Here is a 26,022-nt window from a genome sequence, read left to right as displayed (position 1 = left end):
GGCCATAAAGTTATGGCTATATATCAATAAAATACCATATATTACATTTCTGACATTTCATCCAAAAAACATATTCCCTCATGTATCAAAGAACCAATTAAAAAATCTGGCCATAGCAGCCCATATTGTACTATTTTTTTGTCATATATTAGGCTCTGTATTTAGAGGAGAAATGTTCTTGTTTTATGATGGCAACCGGTCATCTTCAAGTGTCCAGTATGGTATATAATGGAAAAATGCAAAACATAATTGCTTGAGAGAACTATTCAGGCAGCTCATAGAAGCCCATACTTGTACTAAGAATGACTAACTTGGAATTGTGTGCTCCATTTAAGGCACAACAAAACCACTTTAATGGTTTCTCAAAACAGTTGTATTTAAGGCATGCCAGTGTGCCTATGTCAGCTCTCAACCAAACTGTTTAGTCATCAAATGGCTGGAGTCATAGCTGCACTATGTCAACTGTAAATGATAGAGAATCCAAAGCCTCCTTGGCTTTAAAGGAAAGGAGCGTTTAGTTCCACTTTAAGAGCGGTTTAGGTATTACTAATGTTTTCATGCTAACAATGTTTTAGTAAGATTTCAGAAATATGGAGACAAAGTCTAGGCGGTAGGGAACATAACCATCCCAAAGGTTCAGTACTAATAAGATTTGTTGGGCTGATGGCTCAGAGTGAAGATACCTCATCATCCAAACATTGATCAGAACAGGACTACCATGTGATGGCACAAATCTTCCAGCACCTCCTTTGAAGTTTTGACATGTTTGACATGATTGAGAGAAACCGAGAGATGCAATGGAAACTATTGCTGGAAAATGTGAACATGTATCACAATAAACCATGTAGATAGGAACACCAACCTTTCACCTTACCCACCACTTTATATGATACAATTTCTTTAGCCCACATAAATGTGCCTCTCCTATAAAAGGGCTGTGTTTGCTACCCAGGCCAAAGGTTCCCAGTCCTCCCTTTAGAGGACAATAAAACACTATGGCAGAGTCACAAAACTATATGCTAAGCCACAGAGTGGACTTAACAAACTGCATGATATTTGCACATGGTCTGTCTGTGTGTGCAAAATCTGTGCTCTAGTTGTACGTGTAGTGTCTGTGATCTGCACCAGGTGTGAGCAGAATTTATATAAGAAGCCAGTGGGGGGTATGGCGATACTGAGCGATATTGAGCAGAAGAGCAAAGAGGTAGGTAGTGTATAAGCCCTGCAAATGTAAACTGAATGTGTGGAGGAAACCTCTAGTACTCATGGAAGGAAACAGGTGGTTCTTCTCTGAGCAGGGATGCAAAAGAGAAGAGTAGGAGAGATACATATGGAATAATTTAAGTCCAGGTGTGAAGCTGAATGGGTTGAATAAGCCTTAACTGCTAATGACATGAAAGAGCAAGCTCTTTTTTTATAATATACAGTAGTCAGGACTAGGAAATGGCATTTGTAGAATCAAAATATGATCAAAATATGAATCCTATTGGTTGTTATGGATTCCTAAAAACAATTAATTCCTCGTAAGATTGTAAAATTTTGTTGCAATGGGCAACAACAATGCTTATTTTTTCAGTTAAAGCGACTGTAATATATAACATTTTTCACATAAGCAGAATACAGTTTGTACAACATCTAGAAATATAAATACAAGTCTAGATTGGCAACCTGACAAATCTGGCATTTACCAGACAGGCCTAGTATGCCCAAAATTATCTGTTGCCTTATGTCAGATCCTTCATGATGCTCATTTTAATCTACTGTCACCAGTTCCAAGTACGGTACAGTGTTGCCAATTATGCCAATTTTACATATTGTTTTGGTCATGTAAGCAAAAAAGTGCCAAGTCAATCCTGGTTCCGCTGCAATCCGTCCTGCATTTCCTGTGTTCCTGTCCCATTAGTAAAATTGCAATTATCTTCTTTTGACAGGTGGAAATCCCATATCAGGCACATCATCAGCGTAGTGTATTACCTGGTAAATTCAAGTTTAGACTTGAAATCCTTCCACGGTTCAGTACAATTATTAAATATTTTGCTGACAAGTCATAACCTTGTCCAGGCCTCGACATGTTACATTATCTCCCATAAAAAGTTGGACAGGACTACCGGCATCCACACTCTGCTACTTTCATGCCTTCATAATTTGTTATAATGACAGGTTTATTATTTTCCATGTAAGCAACTTGCAAGGGTTCAAGTTTGGTTGGCACACAGCAAGGTATGTCAACACCCTTAACCTTATTAGTATGCATCAATGCCTGGATAATAGCATGTTTGGTAGGTGTCATGTTCTCCGTTATTGGATAGTAACATTTCCCTACACACTGACCAGCATCATACTTTTGAGGGAAAAGGATAAAGGAGTCCCAGCCAATATCTTTAAACTGTACCATCATAGATGCTTTATGGCAACCAATATCTCCTGTGCTCCGTTTCAATCTTGTCCTGCCCTCAGCTACGGATCTCCAAACCTCATTGTGTGCCTTCATGTGAGTAGCAGTGGCGTTTTTGAAAAATATACGGGGGTTTCTATCTTTTTCATGAAGTATCATCTGGCTCAGCTCCATCTTTGTTTCTTTCATGTGATTGCCCTGATCATCTGAAAAGATTATTAAAATTGGTGGGTGACTGCGGTCATAAGAGACACCAACTATTCCTGATTTGGCACAAGTAGTCTGACCCATTTTGGCCTTCAAGATCATGTTAAGCTTCTGATTCTCCATCTCAGATTCTATCCACCGTTTAACAGTTTTGGTGATGTCAATTGTTACAGATTCATTGTCTTCAACATCTTTAGATGCCAAGAAGTAATTTGTGCTTTCTGAGATATTAGACGGTTGATTGTGTACCACGTCGAATAAACTGAGGTGTCCAAAACCCCATTTTCCCAAAGATACCTTTAACTTGAGTTCTGCCTTTGTCACTAATTCATGCTTTGGAATTGTAACGTTGAATTGCAGAATAGGACTGTGCGTGCAGCTTTTCTGAGGTGATGATATAAAAATTTCTGCAAAAAAGTATAATAAAGTTACAATTGCAGTAACAGTAGCATATTCTAAAGAGAAAACTTCCCAAAAGTGCTTACAAATGCTTACATTTTTATAAAGTTTTTAAAAGTCTCAGTTTTTTATTCCTGTCCTTTTGACACCCAAGGAAGCGCTATAAGCTGAACATGTTTTTTCCCCTCTCTTCAATGCAATCATTAAAATTGATACACAAAAAATATATAACCAAGTTGCGCTACCATCAACACACAAATAAATTCTGAAAAATCATAACAGCAGCCAGCATCAACAATGATTTGAATTGTGAAAAAGTGCAGAAAATATATAATGCAGTGCTAAACGAATATATCAACCCCAAAAACACTCTTGGGGAGAATATTCACCAAGTGAACTCATGAATATAAAACTAAAAGTGAATAAATAAAAACGTGTTCATAACGTTTAACATAAGAGAGGGATCTCATATGAGCATTGCACAGTCGCATATCCAAAAAAAAACACAAGAAAAGTCCATAAAGTTCATCTAGTTCAGGTAAGACAACTCAATGGTTCAGCATGTATTGAAGTTTCTAGATGTTTCATAGAAGCAATTAATGTAGTCTCTTTATGAAAAATAAATCGGTGCAATCCTCCTTAAACGACACAAATAGCAGGTATGCATGGTAGATAAGACTTCACATATGATACTTGTAGATGTACATCAAACATTAGATTAGGGAAAGGCAATGGGTACTCTTACCCCAGGGTGTGGACCCACACACCAGCGGTGGTGAGTCGATCAAGCATAAAACAATCCTCCAGGATAAATCATCCAACCAGGATCTCTGCAAGCAAGGCGGTGCGTAAAGACGTCAACTTCCAGGAAGTTGCATGAGAAGTAATCACCATCCGAACATCAGAGAGAAGGAGTATTCGTTCCTCCACCTCTAATTTGTCATACTGACATGATCCACATCCTCCTAGGCTAAAGAGCTTAAGCCACTTAGACATACGGTGGGGGGAAATTCGTCTCCCTTTAATCACTCATTTCACACAAGTTCAGTAGCATGCCTTGTAACGATACACCTTACCGCTCTTTTTCTTTCTCATAAATTTGAAGCATTCTTCAAAGTGTCTGTCTAAGTGGCTTAATTTCTTTAGCCTAGGAGGATGTGGATTGCTTGGCACCATTTAGGGAACTGTTGGCATTTTCTTAATGAATGGAAATGGTAACATAATTTATAAGGTTGAAAAAAGACACAGGTCCATCCAGATCAGCATATGTGTGTGTGTTTGATTTTTATTTCCCAATAATTCCCATAGCCCTGTGTATTCTGTGTTCTGAGGAAGACATCTAAAGGTTTATAAAGTTGTTGACACACTTAGCTAGTACCAATTTCTGGGGGGAGGAAGTTCCCCATTTTTACTGCTCTAACAGTAAAGAACCTTTTCCACAATCTAAGGTTAAAATAGAACTCCATCTTTCCACACACTTTACAAGCTGGCCCAAATGAACTATGTACCTCACTAGCCTGTGAGGCTGCTGGAAGCGTGGTATGAACTGTACGTAGCTGCGGCTACATACACTGTGTTCCAGGTGTGAGCGGAGACTTCCAGACCACCTGGAACACGGAAGAGCGCTCAGCCCCTCAGAGCAAGCGATGTATTTCATCAATTAATACAAAGCTTCTTCTGATTGGCTGAGTCAGAGGGGGGGGGCTTGCTCTGAGTGGCTGAGTACCGCTGCCGTAAACTCTTCTGTGTTCCGGGTATGAGACAAAAAGTCTTGGCTCTCCCCCAGGAACACAGTATGCTATATGTAGCCTCAGCTACTTACAGATTATACCGTACACCCTGTGGCCTCACAGGTTAGTGAGGGACATAGTTCATTTGGGCCAGCTTGGCGCAATGTAAAGTGTGTGGAAAGTCAGAATTCTGCTTTAAACCTGCAAAGGCATTTGGTGCACACAAAGTACATTTATGTACTCTGTGACTATTGAGGAATATGTTTAAATGAAAGTTTGCCAGCAGTTCAACTTTAACACTAAGCCCTGTTTCTGTAAACGGCAATCTTTGTAAATTCATCACTATTCTAATTGCACCTGTTTTGTACATTTATGACTCGGCCTAGTGTCACTGAATGTGATTTTATACTCGCTCATCGCAATTTCCAAATAAAAATTTGAAAAAAAAAAACACTGAGCCCTGGTTCACACCAATGTGATTGGTCATGCGATTTGGCAGTTCAAAATCAGATGACCAGGCGCATCCCATTTCCGGCAATGAAACTGTTTAAACCATTGCAACTCTAGTCGTTGAAATCATGTTGAAGTAGAAAGAATTTGTGGCCTGTCCTATTTTTTTAAAGATGCGATATGTCCAATTAGTCTATTAGATTGTAAGCTCTTCTGAGCAGGGCCCTCTTAATCCTCTTGTATCTTATTGTATTATAACTGTATTGTCTCCCTTTTATATTGTAAAGAGCTGCGTAAACTGTTGGCGCTATATAAATCCTGTATAATAATAATAATAATTAGTCAGAAGTTGCAGCCTGTTCATACAGGCCTGCCCCTCGGTGGTGCTAAACTCTAATATTTATCTATATTTAGTCTCTAAAACAAGACACAAAAGTTTTAATGTAATGTGCTTGCTTGCACCCTCAGAAATTGTGGCCTATCCAACAAAGGCTTTAAAAGGTGTGTTTGCAAATCTATACAATTTTAAATTTTAAACAAATAGATACACATTTTATATTTCCAGATGCAATATGCTTGCTCAATCTCCAAGAGATTGAAAAATGTTCAAAAAGGCTTAATAGCTATTGTGCAAATCTGTGGATTTTTTCCTCTTAAGTCTCTAAATCAACACACTATTTTTTATTTCCAGATGCAATATGTACAGTATGCAGATGTAAGTCATTGTCTACACCAGTCAATGCCTATATGTGACTAAGAAGGACCATGCAAACTACAGCTCCTTCAAACTGATGATGTTGGCCTGTGTGGGCAGTCACTGAATGCCTTTCTGAGTATATGACAGGAGCCAAGTTCAAGGAATGGATGGATAACCATCCACTGGTACATCTCCGAAAAGCTAAACTTGGCACTCTGGCAATGTTGAGCACCCATCTGGCAAAGCTTGAATTCACCTTGCTTTATCACCTAGGAAAGAGCAACAAGTCGGCAGACAACTTGTCAGGGTATCCACTAGTCAGGCCTTCCTGAGAGGTGGAGGAAAAAGCAGAAGAGATATAAATCCCTGTCTTGAGGAAGGCCTAAGAGTAGGCCTCAGGTGAACCTCACCCATGTCCTGGAAGATAATAGTTTGCCAGAGACACACAGAGCAAATACCCAGTGTTACCACCCCTCCCCCACATCAATAGAGGCAATTCAGTCCTTGAGAAAGACCACAGCTAATACCAGAAACCAAAAACTGCTGAGTGCATGGCCCTGTCTCATCCTAAGGATAGTATACTGTACCAAAGAATAATGGTTTCCCGTGACTCATCAATGACCTGGTAGGTTGTACTGTCATAGGCCTGGAACCTCTGTGTGGCAGAGAGAATCATTGCATGGTCTGTTCAGTGTCCCGTTGAAAGTACTCATGATCGATTTTCCTACACTTGACATGTCAGAAGATGGATATCATGACACTCTAATTATGGTGGATGACTTTACCAAATATGTGATGGCAGTACTGACCCACGGTCAGACCACCAGACAGCCTCAGACTTTGACCTCAACCTGGAGACAGAGTCTGATGTAAAGGCATACACCAGCAAGGAAACTTGCAAACAATGTGGGAATACCCTTGGGTATGCCTACCACAGTGTGTTCCAGGTGTGCCAATCTACGATATCCAGAAAAAAGGAACCCAAGTAAAACCGAGACCTCCAGTTTACAGTGTTTTGAGGTACTGTCCAAATTCATGAGTTAAAAATGTCTCTGCCACCAGAAGCTCAATGGTGACTGTCTACTGCTCTTCCACAATTATCTCCAAGACCCCCAGGAGAAGCCATGGATCCTGACTTTATTACACAGCCCAATGATCACCCAGCTAAGGTACATGCTCCCACCATGGAGTTCTTTAAATAACCAATAACTGACATACATGGAGGCAGGGATGTGTTACCTCTTTTCCCATAAGATGGAACTAAAACTCAATCCCTGAGGGGCTTCCAGAAATCCAACTTCAGGGTACCACTTTACACTTTGCACAGAATGTATTTAAATGGTTTGGAAACTTGCCATTAAACTTCCCTCCCTCCCTCCCTCAACAGCTTAGAGAGGCCACGCCTAATTAGGTGAAGGTAGAACTGTCAGAAACAGCACTCGGGCAGCCGGGCAGGAGCCTAATAACATACAGCTTCTCTGAAAGACCCAGCTACTTTCAGGACCACCTTCCCAATTGCAATAAAAGTACTCTGGTTCCAGTAGGGTGCCCCCCTGTGTCCTTGAGTCTTACATCCCTCCAACTGTTTACCTGTGTTACCAGAGCTACCCTGAGCCTCACTGAGAAAGTTGCTGTTCTGAGGATAAGCTCAAGTAGACACTTCAGTGCGTGCTTACCAAGTAGGGAATCGAGGCTAATGAGTGACATCCCTCATGCCTACACAGTTAAAGCAAGTAGGCAATGACAGCTCCTATTCCTTTTATATTAAAACTGTGGCAAATCAAAATAAAACTAACCGCAACAACAGGTAGATTTTTAGTGCAATCTATTAGTCTCAACTCATAGCTCCTCAGAGCTAGGGATATTTTTGCACACCCCCTACATGACAGTGCCCTTGTCTAATGATAAATAAATTCAGGCACTATGCATTGTATCGGAGACTTTTTTATGAGGAAGCATTAGGATAACATGCTATTTTATATTTACAGCACAACTCCAGCTTCAAGTACACCTCCCCTACATTTTATCCAACCCCAAACTATCTCCATCACACAATATGATGTACTGAAGGTGATAGGTTCCAACACTGCAAAGTGTTTTGACACGCTATAATGTAACATGGCCAAACTGCTCCATATCTCATACAGTGACAGCAGACATATTCTGCCTTAAAAGCTTAGGCATGTACGCGTATTATTTATACATTATTACTATCACTATGCTTAATATTTATGCTTATTATACACATGCACGTGTCATATTACATAACCACAACCATTTCTTTAACTATTATCCTATACAGAATGTACCTTACATTTATTATTTAAGTAACATTTAGTTTTATCAAAATGTGTTAATACACCAGCAGATACAACTTTCATAAATCATTCATTATTTTTAGTTATGCTGTGCAAAGTATAGTGCCCTATAGCAGCAAGTCAGAATTGAGTCATCACTAAAGGCAGACAGGTTTAAGATAAATACTTATGTGTTGTTATGGTTGCTAGACTTTGCCCTTATGGCTTTACTCTTTGTCTTGTTTTAACATTTATGCCCTTAGCTAATGAGCATAATTTTCGTTATTTTTACATAAACCTTCTACTGTAGATGAAAAATTTAACTTTAACTCACATTAGATAACAATGCAAAAAGATATGCAATAAACACTATTTCTAGATTGATTTCAACGCTCTTTCCATGTAGAGTGTATAAGCAAGATGTAGGTCAAATTTTACTTGTAACATTTTGATATCTACCTACCTTCAACATCAAAGCTCCTGATAATGTTAGCCATTGGCATTGATGTCCTGTCATCAGCATATTGGTTGTAGAGATCAATCATGTACTGGGGTAGTTTCATCTTTGGCTTCACAGGCATTGATGCCCTTGATAAATTCCAGGTTGTTGTTAGACCCTCTACCTTCTGCCCACCAAATAACCTCTGGATCGACTCTTCTTCATGATGCTGTTCTTTCCAATCCGGCAAAGGTTTGGGGAATGTAAATCTTGCTAGGAGGACCAAGAGAGTGCCAAACTCTGGTATTCTGGAACCCCACATTATGTATAAATGTTTTAACTTTGTCTGTCTGGTCCGGAGGTTCTGAGCAGATCCAATATTTAATAAGTTCCTCTAAGCACTGTGCATGGATTTGACAGGACTAAGAAATGTTATGTCGTTTGTGGATATTTTTTTTTTTCTAGCAACTGTCAGTTACCAACCAGACCAAAATGTTCACTGCTTCCTATCTTGGAGCTGGATTGCAGTGTATCAATTAGGCTTATCACATTGAACTTCTTGGTTAATGAAGATTCTGTAAACACAGAAGACTTGTGTATGGTCTGGAGGGAAGAAGGCCCTTAATATACTGTGCACAGGGGTCATAACTTAATGATCTTAACTGTTCATGAACCAAGAAGCACATTCTTGATTTGTGAAATTTCCAAAAATATAACTAGTCCAACCTCATTAAAATATAAAGTGACGTCATAGGATTTTTTTATTATTTACAGACTGTTGTACTTGTATGGATAAAAATATCAGAGCTAATGTAGCCAGCATATTTGGAACTGGGCATGATGAAAAATTAGCAGTGTTTACAGGAGAGTGCCATGATTTATATTTATATAGAATGGTATTTGCAACTAAAATAGTACTATTTTTAGATACAACCCTACAAAAGTCGCTAAGGAAAATGTTCTTTTAATTGGTATTTATTCAGATTATTTGAAAAATAAAATCTTTATATGTTTTATTTACAAAAGTGTCAGAGAGAAGGGCTGTACAGACAACATATAACAACAAAACATACTTTTGGTTTCATAAAAAGTGCCGAAAAGAGTGACAGACACAAATTAAATATTCAAGTAAGTAGTCCCGTTGGTTTCATATCCCTAAGCTTTTACATTACATATATCCATCCGTTCTGGGTTCCTGCTGGTGATGCGACGCTCCACGAGCAGACCTACCTATTTTCTGATCCTGTCCTCGTCTGCAAGATTTTTGGAATCAGGTACATGTGATAACCAAAAAGTTCACTGACCGCCGTATCCTTAAGGACCCAGGCTTCTTTTTTCTTCACCATAACAATATTCCTCTAAAAATATATAAAACATCTTTTCTTATTCGTTTGGTCAACGCGGCCCGATCTTGCATCCCAACCCTATGGAAGTCGCCCTCACCTCCCACCTTATGACAGTGGCTCAGTCAAATTCAGGATATTGAACATTTGGAAAACTTAACCAGCTCTCTCAAGGGGACTACTGAAAGATTCCATAATACATGGTTCCACTGGTGCCACTTGCTTGCAAACAACTATTTGCTGGCTTTTCCTCCCCTTCCCGAAAGTTTCAGTAGGCCCTAGCCTAAAAACATTCCATACTTTTTTCAACTCTCCATCTGCGTAGACTATCTGGCCCTACGGTCCTACATATCCCCCCTTTGGCGTATTTCCCATTGCCCCCTTCCCCTTTTACCTTTACCCCCATCATTCCCCTTCTTTCTCTCCCCTTCCTTTTCTCTCTCCCTGGCCTTTCCAAAGGCTCTTAGTTAAATATAGAACACCACAACCCACTTTTGTCTCACCTGTTTTAATCTTGTATGAGGTTGTCAGGGAAGACAGGCTTTCCATGCTTTTCCGCGTACTAGCACATTAAGACACACACCTGTCACTAATACTGAAGTCAGGCTGGCTATTTAAACAGGGCTCCTACAGAGGTTCATTGCTGTTTGGTCTGCAGCTCCTGTGTTGTATCCTGTTTCCTGTGTGACCTCTGATTCTGATCCAGCTTGTTATTACCTGTGATTGCCTGCTGCCTGTTCTGATCCCGGCTTCCCATAGACTCTGATCCTACCTGCTGATTCTGTCTGCTGATCTTCCGGTACTACTCGGCTTGTGACCTGACCTCTCTTCTGCCTACCGTCTATGGCTGATCTGCCTGATCATTACCGACCCGGCCTGTCTGACCCTGCATCCCGCTCATCCAGCCTGCTACAGCTCCCAGCCCTGCAAGCCTGCATCTGGTACTGCTCTGTGGTTCATCCCAGCCTACCACCAGTCAAGCATCGTGTCAGCTCATCTACTATCTGCCTGCTGATCGCCGCTACTACACGGACCATTTAACTGTTTACAGGCACTGATACCCCACCATGCTCCTGTGGCTGCTGTATCACTACCAGTGGTCCGCGAGCCGGAGTTGTACGAGAGGCCTTCCTCTACACGTCAGGCTCACATCCCCGAGTTGTAACAGAGGTCTTGTTCTGTATTGACTTACAGCAGAACTTCAGTAATTTTTTCATCTTTCCATCTATTAGATCCTCTGCCCTTGTTTTAACTTTGGAAAGTAAAACATTTTTTTTTCTGCCAATAAATACCTTATACAGCCCACTTCCTGTTTCTTGTCTGGTAAAAAGCCTAGGCTTATGACATCATGCACAGCTCTCTCTCTCTCTCGCTCTCTCTCTCTCTCTCTCACTCTCGTGAGAGTTTGCCAGGAAGGGAGGGGGGAATGAGTCATAAGAGAGTCAATGAGAGCTGCAGAGCTGGAGGGGGGGTCTCTGTGTGTCTGTGTAAACCCAGAAAGTGAACAGGCAGCAGCTTCAGCTGCCCACAGTTAAAATGGTTGCAGCCAGACTCAGTGGAGGGAGATTTCTGCAGCATATTTGGCAAGTACAGAATCACAGTATATATAAAATAATATGCAGTGGTTGGAGGGAAGCTTCAGAATGACAAATATGTTTTTTTATTACAGATTATGTGAGCAGACTACAGATCCTCTTTAATGATCTATAAGTTAACATTTTACAAACCTTCATGTTTCATTCACCAGGATTTAGCAAATGCATTATGTTGCCTAGACTTCCTTCTGAGCAAATGCCTGAAACACTGTCCTCTGTGATCACTTATGTGGGTCTTTGCATATATCTGTCTACTCTGTTTAACGGACTTGTTATTATAATCTGTACTCTATTTAAATCCCTAACTTTTTTAAATAAAGAATGCATACAAAAAATATCCAAGTACAAATGTACTGTATTGAGTCAAATAAAGATCAAATAAAACACCTAACATCTAAGACATACAATAACCCCCCCCCCCCCCCCCCCCACACATAAAAATACATGAAACAATATATAAATCTCAGAGGCTGTTGACAATTGTTAGGATAGTGCATAGCATTTTTAATTTGACAGATTTGGTTTCCATTGATTTCAATGGGGTTTGGGTCTTAAAGCGGAGTTCCGCTTAAAAAAAATAAAATTAAAAGTCAGCAGCTACAAATACTGCAGCTGCTGACTTATAATAATTGGACACTTACCTGTCCCAGGGTCCAGCGATGCGGGGGAACGAAGCCCCGCTCATTTCCCCCTCCTCTCTGCGGCGCCGGCATTGTCACTATGGGCACCCGGCTGTGGCTTCACAGCCAGGCACGCACTGCGCATGTGCGAGCCGCGCGGCGCTCTGTGACTGGCCGAGCAATCATCTGGGACCTCTGACGTGTCCCAAATGATTGCCGAGATGGAGGGGGGAGAGGTGAACTGACTTCTGGTGCCACGGGGCGCCGCAGAGCCCTGGGGGGAAGTGGGAGCTGGAACCGTCTAAAAAGAGGGCTTCTGCTTCCCCCCCCAAAAAAAATGACATGCCAAACGTGGCATGTCAGGGGGTCACCTTCCCTTAAAGCGGAAGTTCAATTTTTGGGTGGAACTCCACTTTAAGTTCGTCAAATTTTGTTTGAATTGAACCCAGGGCAGTATGGATCGTTCCAAGTAGTGAGATGTGAATACATCATTCATTTCTTTCTTTCCTGTTTATATTTTGTTTACTTGTTTTTCTCTGCATTTTCCTTAAATTCAATAAAAAGTACCTGTCAAAAATTACCAAAGATTCATTTTAAAACTACCTTAGTCTAAAGCCAGGTACATACTATTAAAAAATAGTCAGCTCTGGTCGGAGCCACTGTACAAACCATTCAAAGTTAGTTCAGCGATCTCTCCTGCTGAGCTATTGTGTTCTGACAGGGGGACACCCCCCCCCCCACACCAGAACACTCTGCTCAGCGCTCTCTGCCATTGGCTGAGAGCGCCGATCGGGAATTGGTCGGATGCTGGTTTTCCAGCATGCTTGTCTGACAGAAGCCGGCTTCTGTTGGACGGACAGTCTGACATACACAGGGGCCGAGTGCCGAATGTTTTTTTTTAAATTTTAACCAGCCATTGTTTTCCACCCATGAGTACCCGGCTTAACTCACATTGGTCTATATTTCTCTTCTTTCACCTAAGTCATAGTGACCAGGGCTATAAAAGAAATTGCAGGTGATGCTGGGATGCAGCTATACCATCTGCAAGCAGATGATTTTTGCCAGTACTCTGGCCCAGACCAAAACACTGTGGCTGGCTTAGTCCAAAACACTGGGAGCCACAAAATGTTGGCAGGCTGAATGTGGCCCATGGAAGAGGGTCCCCCTGGCAAGATATCCCCCAATGTTGGGGACATGTGGCCTGGTATGATTCAGGGGGTTACAGATGCACATCCCCCTATATCAGGCCAGCCAGGTTGCATGCTCTTGATTTTTGGTGTCTGGTATAGGATTTTTTGGGGAACACCAAGCTGTTTTTGTTTTTTTTTTGCATGGGGTCCCTTGACATCTTTACCAAACCCTCATTGAGGATAAGGGTCTGGTATGTATTTTCAGGGGAATGTCAACACATATTTGTTTTTATTGCATGGGATCCCCCATTAACATCTATACGTCTGCTCATCTAGGATAATGGTCTGGTATAGATAAAGTGGATCCCTGTCTGTTTGTTGACAAACATAATTAAACCAAATTTAAACTGCATTTATTTTCTTTTGTAATTTTTAGTTTTGCGGTAGTAGGTTGTATATATCATTAGATACGCTACTTTACAGCATAAGGGCATCCTCTGGGCATGTTATTTAAAAGAAATTTTGCATTTATAATGTCGCCCTTTAAGTGTTATTAAATAATAAATTTGCTGCTCCCTGCCAAGCGGAATTTTTTATAATTTTTTTTTGCTTTGGTAAATGTTTCCCAAGGCAGTGCCAAGTCCCCATGTATTTTGTGTGTTAAGCCCTTGACTATTAGGATAGAAAATTGCAATTATTTGTTTTTTTAACATTCAGCTCCCACTGACTTCAGTGAGGTTTGGATCTGGGCACTTACACTTCATGAATGTTTTCCTAACATGCATTGAGCTGAACCTTGGTACTGACTATGCTGACAGCTTTCCTGCTGCCTGTCCTTGGGTTAAGCATACATTATGTTGGGATAAGTGACAGTATTTCACATCCAGGTTACTCTAGAAAAGTACCAATCATAGGTGTGCGCAGCCTATTGCATTAGGGTGTGCACCCCAAAGCGCAAACACGCGTGCGTGTATGTATGTATGTATGTATGTATGTGTAATATATACACACACATGTAAAAAACATTTTAAAATGTATAAAAACATGGACGGTGTTAGTAGGGCAGTGAGCGTGTCAGTAGGGCAGAGGTTGGTGTCATTAGTTTTTTATTTTTATTATTTTATTTTCGTATTATTTTTTACAATTTTTTTAGGAGCCCTATTGGGGGGGCTTTGGTGAAATATCAGCAGGGGGAATCTGCCCTGCACGGGGAATTCCAAAAAGCTTATTTTGACTTGGAGCTTGCAGATGTAAAAAACTATGATCGTTTGAAAATGGAAATATTGGCACGATTGGGTGTAACCCTGGCTATCCATGCTCAGCGTGTCCATAGTTGGAGTTATCGTCTGAGAAAGCCACCCCGGTCACAAATGTATGACCTTTTCCACTTGACCAGGAAATGGCTGCGGCCAGAAACTCTGTCCGGACCAAAAATTGTGGAAATTTGTCATGGACAAATTTCTGAGGTCTCTCCCTACCACCTTGCAGAAATGGGTGAGCCATGGGGATCAGGAAACAGCAGACAAACTTGTTAGTCCTTGTGGAAAGGTACCTAACAAATCTGATATTTTCCCTCAGAGACTCACAGACTTTCCACCCCAAGACCAGACCATACCCAGCTACGGGTAAGATCAAGGGATGGGGGTGGACAGAGTAAACAAAGGGGAACTAAAGGTATTTTTGGGACTGCTACTAATGTCTGGCGAGAGCGGCCTGGAAGACCAATCCCACAAGAGGTGACTATAAAGTTAATTTGTTACTTTTGCCTGGAAGAGGGACAAGTAGCAACAGTTTGCCCAGCTATTGATGAACCAATGCACTGTGACTTTCTTACAGAGAGACGGCAGTCCCTATTCACAACTACATGTACTGCAGTAAAGGAAAATGAGAAACCTTTATGTAAAATGTGTTTAGATGGTAAAAATGTTGTTGTATTGTTGGATTCAGGTAGCCTGGTTACCTTGGTAAAAACTGAACTGGTGGTGGGAAAAACCTTGCACCCTAGGAAAATGGTGGTCATTTGTGTACATGGAGACACTCAAGAGTATCTGGTGACTACAGTATCCTTTGAAACCTCCCTCTGTAACCTTTGTCACCAGGTGGATTTGGTTCCCCAACTACCACATGACGCCATTGTGGGAAGGGATTTCCCAAAATTCTGAGAGCTCTGGGATTGCCCAGATTCACCATTAAGTGGTTCTTCAGAGCCTAAAGGTTCTAGTAAGGAATCCTCTAAGTGTGCGGATTCTCTTGAGTTTCCCTTTTCAATCTTAGCAGGGGAACAACAGGGCCTAGGGAAGAGCCTGCAACCTCAGAAGAGGAACAGCGACCTCTAGTGTTTGATGATCTAGAGGTACACAGAGAAAGTTTTGCCACTGACCAATTAAAGGACCCCACATTACTAAGGGCCCGGGAGAGTGTAGTGAAAATAGATGAGGAATTAGTTAACCCTGACGAGAGGATTGCCCTCCCTTACTTCATCATGGAAAAGGACCTGTTATATCGGGTGTCACAGAGGGAAGAGGAAACTATTGAGCAACTGGTGGTGCCCAAACCTTACCACAAGTTGGTCTTAGAACTGGCCCATGGGCACATTCTTGGGGGACATTTAGGAGCTGAAAAGACCCGGGAAAGAATCACCCAGAGGTTCTATTGACCTAGGATCACTAAGGAAGTGGAAATGTACTGTTCCTCCTATCCAGTGTGTCAGATTTCTCCACCCATGCCACATTTCCGCAGTCCTTTGGTACCCCTGCTCATCACTGAGGTTCCTTTTGAGAGGATCACCAGGGATTGGGTTGGCCCCTTGCTGAAGTCCGCTAGAGGGCACCAGTAGATCTTAGTGATTATGGACTATGTCATCCGTTACCCAGAAGTTATTCCTCTCTGAAACACCTCTGCCAAAACTATTACCAAAGAGCTATTTCAGGTTTTCAACTGTGTGGGCCTTCCTAAAGAAGTACTAACTGACCAGGGCACCCGTTTATGTCTAAAGTAACCAAAGAGCTTTGCAAACTTCTGAAAGTGACCCAATTACATACTTCAGTGTATCACCCTCAAGCAGATGGGCTGCTTGAAAGATTTAACAAAACATTAAAACAAATGCTGAGGAAGGTGGTTGATAAAGAGGGAAAGAATTGGAATTGTCTACTCCCTTATTTGATGTTTGCTATCAGAGAGGTTCCCCAATCATCCACAGGGTTCTCTCCTTTTGAGCTACTGCATGGGAGGCACCCACGGGGACTAATGGACATTGGCAGGGAAACATGGAAGAGTGAGAGCATCCCCCATAGAAGTGTGATTGAACATGTGGTACAAATGCAAGACAGAATTGCGCAAGTGATGCCGATTGTGAAGGAACATTTGGCACAAGCCCAGTTGGCTCAGCAGAGGATTTACAATCGGGCCCAGGTCAGTTTTTTTGCACCTGGTGATAGGGTGTTAGTGTTGGTCCCCACAGTCGAAGTAAATTCCTAACCAAATGGCAGGGTCCTTATGAAGTGTTGGAAAAAATGGGTGATGTGAATTATAAAATTAGCCAACCAGGAAGATGAAAGCCTGAGCAGATATATCATGTGAATTTGCTAAAACCATGGAAGAATAGGGAATCCTTGGTTGCTGAGACTACCCCACTTTCTGCTCCATCTAACCTGGTTATCCCTGAAGTCAGGGTAGCGGAGACTCTGTCCAAAACTCAGCAACTGGAAGCCAGAGAGTTTGTGCTCCGAAATAAAGAGAAATTTTCTGAATTGCCAGGGTGGGTGTCTGGGGTTGAACATGACATTGTCACCACACAAGGGTAAAGGGTCAAGTTAAAACCTTATTGAATTCCGAATCCCGACGAGAGGCAATTCGCCAAGAAGTAAAATAAATTCATGAGCTGAGGGTTACAGACGAGTCAAATAGTGATTGGTCCAGTCCTATTGCGTTAATGCACAAACCAGATGGAAGTTGGCAGTTTTGTAATGACTTTCGCCACTTGAATAAAATCACTAAGTTTGATACCTATCCCATGCCCTGCATAGACAAACTGATTGATTGCCTAGGGACAGCACAGTATATGACGACATTAGACCTGAACAAAGGGTATTGGCAAATTCCTCTCTCGGAATCGGTCAAGGAAAAAAAAGCTTTTGTAACTCCACAGGGGTTTTTCCAGTATTGGAGGATGCCTTTTGGGTTACAGAATGCTCACTTTTCAACGGGTAATGGATAAGACCCTTCAGCCTCATCGAGCCTATGCTGCTGCATACCTAGATGACGTGGTCATCCATAGTAAGGATTGGGACTCACACTTACCAAAGGTTCAGTCTGTGTTAGATTCCATCTGGAAAGCCGGGTTTACAGCCAATCCAAACCCCCCCCAAAAAATGTACCCTTGGGCTAGAGGAGGCAAAGTATCTGGGATATAACATTGAGAGAGGTCTAATAAAGCCCCAAGTAAACAAAGTTGAGGCTATTCAGAGTTGGCCACGCCCCACCAAGAAGCAGGTTCGAGCATTTTTAGGAATCACTGGCTATTAGCGCCGCTTTTTTTTCCCATTTTGCCTCACAGGCTGCTCCCCTAACCAATTTGACAAAAGGGAAGGAGTCTGTCATGATCAAATGGACCCCCAAAGCAGAAGCAGCTTTTGAGGCCTTAAAATAGGCCTTATGTAGTCAGCCAGTGTTATACTTGCCTGACTTTTCAAGGGACTTTGTGGTCCAGACTGATGCATCAAATTTTGGGTTAGGAGCTGTGTTGTCTCAGGTTTTCAAGGGGGAAGAACACCCTGTCATTTACCTAAGCCAGAAATTGAAGGCCCATGAAGAAAATTATGCCACCATTGAGAAAGAATGTTTAGAGATAAAATGGTCTTTGGATTCTCTCTGGTACTATCTCTTGGGTAGACAATTTGAACTGGTAACAGTTCATGCTCCATTAAAGTGGATGACACAGAACAAAGAGACCAATAGGAGGGTAAATCGGTGGTTCCTGGAACTTCAAGAATTCAGTTTTACAGTGAAACATCGCCCCGGTGTTAGAATGGGAAATTCAGATGCTTTGTCCCGAGTGCACACGTGCCTGGCAACCTGTGCCCCAACCCTAGGGTTGAAACAAGAGGGGGGTGTATGTGACAGGAAGCCAGGAAAATATATGGGTTGTGTCCAAGATGGGAGATATATTTGTCCCAGGTTTATGCTGTACACTGATTGCTTTTGGGTTTCTGTTGGGTAGTGAGCCTGTTTGGGGCTCAATGAGGGATAACGAGCTCAGGTGTAATAGATGAAGCATTCAGGGCTCTATAAAACTCCCAGGTTGCTTCAACAAGGTGCTCCACCCTGGAACCAGATTCCTGCATAGGACTGGGGAGCAGCTTCTTCTGAGTGGTGAGATGTCTATATGACTAAATGACTGTGTTTTTCTGTGTGTCAGACAGGTTTTTGGGCAGCGGTAGGCTGTTCCAGACCAGGTAGATAGGTTCCTGTGTTTTGCAGTTAGATGTCCAAAGTGGCAAGCGTTTATTTTCTGTTTTTATTTTTGCTGTTTTTGATACCTGCACTTGTAACCACAGACTTGGAAATAAACCACTGTTTTGTTTTCCAAAATTCCTGCTGTCTGTCCGTGCCTACTTCACTGTGCTGTGACCCATCCATGGGGTCCTGCACACCCTGCTACTGAGCTAATCCCTTACTACAGTGGGGCAAAAAAGTATTTAGTCAGCCACCAATTGTGCAAGTTCTCCCACTTAAAAACATGAGAGAGGCCTGTAATTGTCATCATAGGTATACCTCAACTATGAGAGACAAAATGTGGAAACAAATCCAGACAATCACATTGTCTGATTTTTGAAAGAATTTATTTGCAAATTATGGTGGAAAATAAGTATTTGGTCACCTACAAACAAGCAAGATTTCTGGCTCTCACAGACCTGTATCTTCTTCTTTAAGAGTCCCGCTGTCCTCCACTCATTACCTGTATTAATGGCACCTGTTTGAACTTGTTATCAGTATAAAAGACACCTGTCCACAACCTCAAACATTCACACTCCAAACTCCACTATGGTGAAGACCAAAGAGCTGTCGAAGGACACCAGAAACAAAATTGTAGACCTGCACCAGGCTGGGAAGACTGAATCTGCAATAGGCAAGCAGCTTGGTGTGAAGCAATCAACTGTGGGAGCAATAATTAGAAAATGGAAGACATACAAGACCACTGATAATCTCCCTCGATCTGGGGCTCCACGCAAGATCTCACCCCGTGGGGTCAAAATGATCACAAGAACAGTGAGCAAAAATCCCAGAACCACACGGAGGGACCTAGTGAATGACCTGCAGAGAGATGGGACCAATGTAACAAAGGCTGCCATCAATAACCAACTACGCCGCCAGGAACTCATATCCTTCAGTGCCAGACGTGTCCCCCTGCTTAAGCCAGTACATGTCTGGGCCGTCTGAGGTTTGCTAGAGAGCATTTGGATGATCCAGAAGAGGATTGGGAGAATGTCATATGGTCAGATCAAACCAAAGTAGAACTGTTTGGTAGAAACACAACTCGTGTTTGGAGGAGAGAGAATGCTGAGTTGCAACCAAAGAACACCATTCCTACTGTGAAGCATGGGGATGGCAACATCATCCTTTGGGGCTGTTTCTCTGCAAAGAGAACAGGACGACTGATCCGTGTACATGAAAGAATGAACGGGGCCATGTATCGTGAGATTTTTAGTGCAAACCTCCTCCCATCAGCAAGGGCATTGAAGATGAAACGTGGCTGGGTCTTTCAGCATGACAATGATCCAAAACACACCGCCCAGGCAATGAAGGAGTGGCTTCGTAAGAAGCATTTCAAGGTCCTGGAGTGGCCTAGCCAGTCTGCAGATCTCAACCCCATAGAAAACCTTTGGAGGGAGTTGAAAGTCTGTGTTGTCCAGATACAGCCCCAAAACATCACTGCTCTAGAGGAGATCTGCATGGAGGAATGGGCCAACATACCAGCAACAGTGTGTGACAACCTTGTGAAGACTTACAGAAAACGTTTGACCTCTGCCATTGCCAACAAAGGATATATAACAAAGTATTGAGATGAACTTTTGATATTGACAAAATACTTATTTTCCACCATAATTTGCAAATAAATTCTTTCCAAATCAGAAAATGTGATTGTCTGGATTTGTTTCCACATTTTGTCTCTCATAGTTGAGGTATACCTATGATGACAATTACAGGCCTCTCTCATTTTTTTAAGTGGGAGAACTTGCACAATTGGTGGCTGACTAAATACTTTTTTGCCCCACTGTGTATATATATATATATATATATATATATATATATATTTTTATTCTTTGAATAACTGTTACTAATCAGACTAAAATGTTCACTGCTCTTATCTCAGGAATGGACTGCAGTGTATCTATTCTGTTTATCTTGTTCAGCTTCTCATTTAATGAAGATTATGTAAACACAGAAGTCTTGTGTATGGCTAGAGGAGATGAAGGCCTTTAATATATTGCACACAAGGGTTCATAATGTAAATTTGAACTCCAGCCAAGCATACATTTTTAAATGCATATACAGTATGCATAGGGGTGCGTAGCCTAAGGTGTGCACCCCAAAGCTCAAAAATGTACGTGTGAGTGTGCGTGTTTATGTATACTATATAATGTATGTGTGTGTGTTTATATATGCATGTATATATACTGAGCAGCAATTCTCTTTTTCAGATTCTCAGAGAGTTCTTTGCTATGAGGTGCCATGTTGAACTTCCAGTGACCAGTATGAGAGAGTGAGAGCGATAACACCAAATTTAACACACCTGCTCCCCATTCACACCTGAGACCTTGTAACACTAACCATTCACATGACACCGGGGAGGGAAAATGGCTAATTGGGCCCAATTTGGACATTTTCACTTAGGGTTGTACTTACTTTTGTTGCCAGTGGTTTAGACATTAATGGCTGTGTGTTAAGTTATTTTGAGGGGACAGCAAATTTATACTGTTATACAAGCTGTACACTCACTACTTTACATTGTAGCAAAGTGTAATTTCTTCATATATACATACACACGCACACTTATACAGTATATACACATACAGTACTGTATAAACACATACACACACATATATACACATACAAATATACATATATACAGTATATACACGTGTATATACAGACATCCAACAGCATTTTTCATGGAAAAGTTAGCCTGATCTAATACATTGCTGCTGCCTCTTAGCAGATATTGTGGGAGATCTCAGACAATGTCCTTCTTCCTGGAGAAGCAGGCAGTGCAGTTGCCTTCAGACGAAAAAAAATCTAACACCTTCTAAAACACAGGAGCCTAACTAGAGGGAGAGAAGAATGGGTGTAGATCTCGCTGGACGGACTCTATCAGTCAGTGTTGTACATTGGTAGGGTGTGGGCAGAGGGAAAGTTTCCAGAGGTCCGTGACCAGTTTGGAAAAAGGTGGTGATGAGCCCTGTTATGGGCTTGGGCTGCTACCTCAGTGTGCATCCTTATGTTCGACTCCGCGTGTAATGTAGAAGAAATTAGGATAAAGGAGCACCTGGTGATCAAAGAGGTAATTAGTTTGTATTTTCTTTGAAGTTTCAGCAGAGGCCAACGCGTTTCGGGGGACTAGAGACACCCCTTCATCAGGGCTGCTAGTAAAAATAGTTGTGGAATGATCCTGTTGGAGGGTGCCTTTCACAAATGGATCTGGACAGTTAGAAGTCCTCAGTGCTGGCTGTGTGTTCAGAGGCAGCAAACTCGGAACACACAGCCAGCGCCGAGGACTTCTAACTGTCCAGATCCATGTGCCAAAAGCACCCTCCAACAGGATCATTCCACAACTTTTTTTACTAGCAAACCTGATGAAGGGGGAGTCTCTAGTCCCCTGAAACGCATTGGCCTCTGCTGAAACTTCAAATAAAAAACAAACTAATTACCTCTTTGATCACCAGGTGCTCCTTTATCCTAATTTCTTCTACATTACACGCAGAGTCGAATGTAAGGATGCACACTGAGGTAGCAGCTCAAGCCCATAACAGGGCTCATCACTACCTTTTTCCAAAATGTTCATGGACCTCTGGAAACTTTCCCTCTGCCCACACCCTATCAATGTACAACACTGACTGATAGAGTCCGTACATCTATACGACTATGTACATCTGACCCACATGTAAACGGAGTGATATCTACACTCTACACAACATTGCTAGCTACCCTACAACCACCCCCCCTGGCCTATGTGGCCAAGTAGACTACTGACCTAAACCTGGACTTCACATCCGAAGATTGGTTGGATATTTGGCAAACAACCAATAAGGTATCTCCAAATATTGCAGCCCTGGAAACATCTTATAAGTGTAGTGCTACCCATGTGGGAGCCACAAATAGTATTAGGTCATCTGCTTGTTCTCTGACCCTAGTTGGAACCTCACTTCTACTGGCACCACCAGAATACCTCAGTTGGGAACCAGTAATCACACAAAACCAGCACACACTGATGACTAAAAGATAAACAGTTTGTATTGGTGAATCAAAGTGGACAATAATACATTAAATCAGCAGTTCAACATTAACACATAAAAGACTTGTGTAATAACTGATACAATGCGGTCAATCCAGGTACATTTAGGGTCAAACTCAGTGTTTACTGCAGTACCAAAGCATAAACAGTAGCTCCCTGCCTGACAGATTACATCCCAAGTGACCAAAAAAGGGTTAACAATAATTGCGAAGGCTAATTCTCTTGAAGACTCTCAGACAAGAGGGGCTAGGTTTAGGCCTGAGAGTTTGAAACACTACCTGAAACACAGCTCTTCTTTCAGGTAGGCCACAAAATCTGGACAATTCTGAATGTTAGGTTCTGCCGGCTCAGATGGGGCCCTTTAACGTTGGTGCCCGTAGACTGTGATATTTTGGGGAACATAGAGTTCAAGAACAGGTAAATAACAGGTTATCCTTAGTCAATGGAGTACCCCTGTAAGAGTGGCAGGGCAAAGGGAGCACATGCAAGGAGTTTTGAGTGCACTGTGAGCAAGGGATTTGAAGGAGTTAAGGGTATTATGCAGCAAATTGCAGAGTTAAGGGAGTAAACAGAAGCAGCAGTCTGGAAGAATAGTAGCCATGAGTGCTGTCTTGGCTCTTAGTGCTTGCTGCTTTTAGTTTGAAATGGCAGCACTGATGTGTTTAGCTCTCTCTGGGGAACAAATAGACGAAGAGTGATGGCGCTCCCTGAGTATAAGTTGCAAGGGAAAGTTAACATCTAGTCAAAGTCGTTAGCTGGGTTGGAAACCCTCTCACCCGAACCATATGTGGCTGTCTTTAGATGTTGGCACGTTCTCTGCGCGGTAGTGGGCCCCCTTAAACAGCAATGCCCGCAGCAGTTTGGAAGAACGTAGTTTGGCAGCCTTTCTGGGTAATGCTGGTTCCTCCTTGGATCCCCTCAGTGACTCGGTGCTCAGCTTGACAGTCTGTCCTTCAGCTCCGATCTAGCTTTGTTGGATGGGGTCCAACATGGTCTGGTCTAACAAAGCACAGCATGTCTCTCTCTTACACCCTCTCAGTTGGTGCACCTCTCTTGGGGTCACTGAGGATTACAGTATCTGGAACTGCCTCCTTCCAACCATGTACTACTCCCAAGGGTTCTGGTGACAGAAAACCATCAATTAAGGTTTGAGTTCCACCTGGTGGGCATGTCACAGATTAGGCGGTTTACTGGCAGGTAAAATTGACGCTGAATTTTAGCCAATCAAACACTGGCTGTGTATGACCACCTGAAATGGCTACAGACTCTGGCCTCTGGCTACAGACTTTTGGCCTGCTTTAGAAGATCTTGCAACCCTGGGTACCTGTTTGAGAAACGCTGCATCACCAAATTGTGGACATTTGCCAGGCATGACATATGTTTCAACTTTCCCTGTCAAAGGGCAGACAGGAGGTTAGTGCCATTATCGCACACCACCATTCCTGGCTTAAGCTGACATGGCATGAATCACCCCTGGGCCTGCCCCTACAGAGCTAGACAGATCAGCTGAAGCACTACATGGCATCTTTTAGCCTGACTCATCAAATAGCCCCTTGAATGCTTAGGGGGTACTCGTGGTTCATAGGACAATTCAGCAGAGTAGGCATGGAGGAAGAGGAAGAGGAGGGGTGGAGCTGACAAATCTTGCATCATTACCACCGGCTGTATGGAGAAGTGGCGGCAAAACAAGCTCCAGCACTAAGCCTTGTCCTGCATCCTTCCTAGTTGCAAGCGAATTACCCAGTGCGCTGTGAAGGAAATGTAGCAACCCTGACCATGCTTGCTGGACCATGTGTCACTACTCTGGGCCACTGCAAGTACTGGACAAAACTGCGTGCTATTGCCCCTAAACAATTCCACTTGCACTCCTTTACTGCTCTAGTCAGTCTTGGATCGCCTGATCCATATCTTGACAGACAAGGGAGAACAGATCGTTTGCCCCAACAACAAACCCCCCAAAAGTTGCCTGGATGGGCTAACAAGCTTGTTTACCTGAAAAGCACCAAAGAAAGCCACCAAAAAGGCAGCCCTGAACAAAATCACCTTTAAAATGTGATGAACAGACCGTAGTCAAATGTTTAAGCACAGAACCCAGCACTGAAAAGGAAACTAGACGCTGAGAATCACAACTACGCTGACCCTTACTGTAACCCTTAATTGCCTGACATACCACAAAAGACTTGGTGAAATCCGTAACAGCCACCAACCTAAATAAAAACGCGAGGCCTGCTAATTTTCTATCCATCGTGGACACCAACATAACATGCGTCACATTGCTGCAGACAAAATATAACACCAATGATGACATGTCTACCCCAGAGTCCGCCCCGCCTACCTCCTCAAGTAAAGAGAACTATTCCTTCCAAACTTTGGAATGTCACCCACGTTCCAGTGCTGAGTGAATCCTGCATCAGTCCAGCGGCAATTCCAATGCAATCCTCCAGAGCTGCCGAGGACAAGACATCCCACTGAAAATGAGACAAGGCATCTTCTAATTTGTTGGTAGTTCCAGGGATATGCACAGCATGAATAAAAGTATTCATCCACAAACAACATAAAACCAAGTAATGCAAGAGCCTAACCACAGGGGGGAAGAAGCCGATATGTTATTAATCACTACAACCACGCCCACATTATCACAATTGAATCACACTTTTTTGTTCCCAAAGGCCTCCCCCCAGAGTTCCACTGACAAGACTATGAGAAAAAGCTTGAGTAGCACCAGGTTCTTCAAAAAACCAGCATCGTGCCATTCTGCAGGCCATGGGTCAGCATTCCAGTGCCCCTAAAAATAAGCTCCATAACCTGCCAAACTTACTGCATCTGTGAAAAGGACCAAATCCACATTGCTGACTGGACCCTCCAGCCACAAAGAATGGCCAATAAATTATTCAAGAAACCCCTGCTTCTTTTTTTTTCCTCTTTCTCTTTCTTTTTCTTCTTCTTTCCCCCTATCTTTACTTGCTGAAAGGCCTGCGGGTCTTTTCTGGTTTTTCTTTGTTCTTACTAACTGGTATAAACCGAGTAAAGTGTCATGTGGGATACAGAGACTTCCAAAATCCCGACACCCAGTTTATATCTCATCTCAATGTACATGTTTGTTTGAGCAGAGGTCTTTTCTATGTTTGTGCTGTAGACCTACTATTGCTGAAAATGTTCATGGATGTGGTATCTGTATTTACCGTGTGTGTTCTCTTTAAATAAAGTAT

At 42.3% G+C, this 26,022-nt stretch overlaps 1 protein-coding gene across 1 annotated transcript; it reads right to left on the bottom strand.

The window, feature by feature from the left end:
* Positions 1-391: 391 nt before the first annotated feature.
* On the bottom strand, positions 392-9,279 carry LOC141106485 (dorsalin-1-like). The gene is made up of 2 exons (XM_073597282.1): positions 8,639-9,279; positions 392-3,009 (listed from the first exon to the last, which is right to left on the bottom strand). The coding sequence occupies exons 1-2, from the start codon at positions 8,934-8,936 to the stop codon at positions 2,105-2,107; spliced, it is 1,203 nt and encodes a 400-aa protein (XP_073453383.1). The 5' UTR covers positions 8,937-9,279; the 3' UTR covers positions 392-2,104.
* Between the last annotated feature and the right edge of the window lie 16,743 nt (positions 9,280-26,022).

This window comes from Aquarana catesbeiana, linkage group LG08 (genome assembly GCF_042186555.1).
Source record: "Aquarana catesbeiana isolate 2022-GZ linkage group LG08, ASM4218655v1, whole genome shotgun sequence".
Classification (NCBI taxonomy): Eukaryota; Metazoa; Chordata; class Amphibia; order Anura; family Ranidae; genus Aquarana; species Aquarana catesbeiana.
The sequence above is the reverse complement of the archived record's forward strand: the minus strand, read 5'-3'. Positions and strand labels throughout refer to the sequence as shown.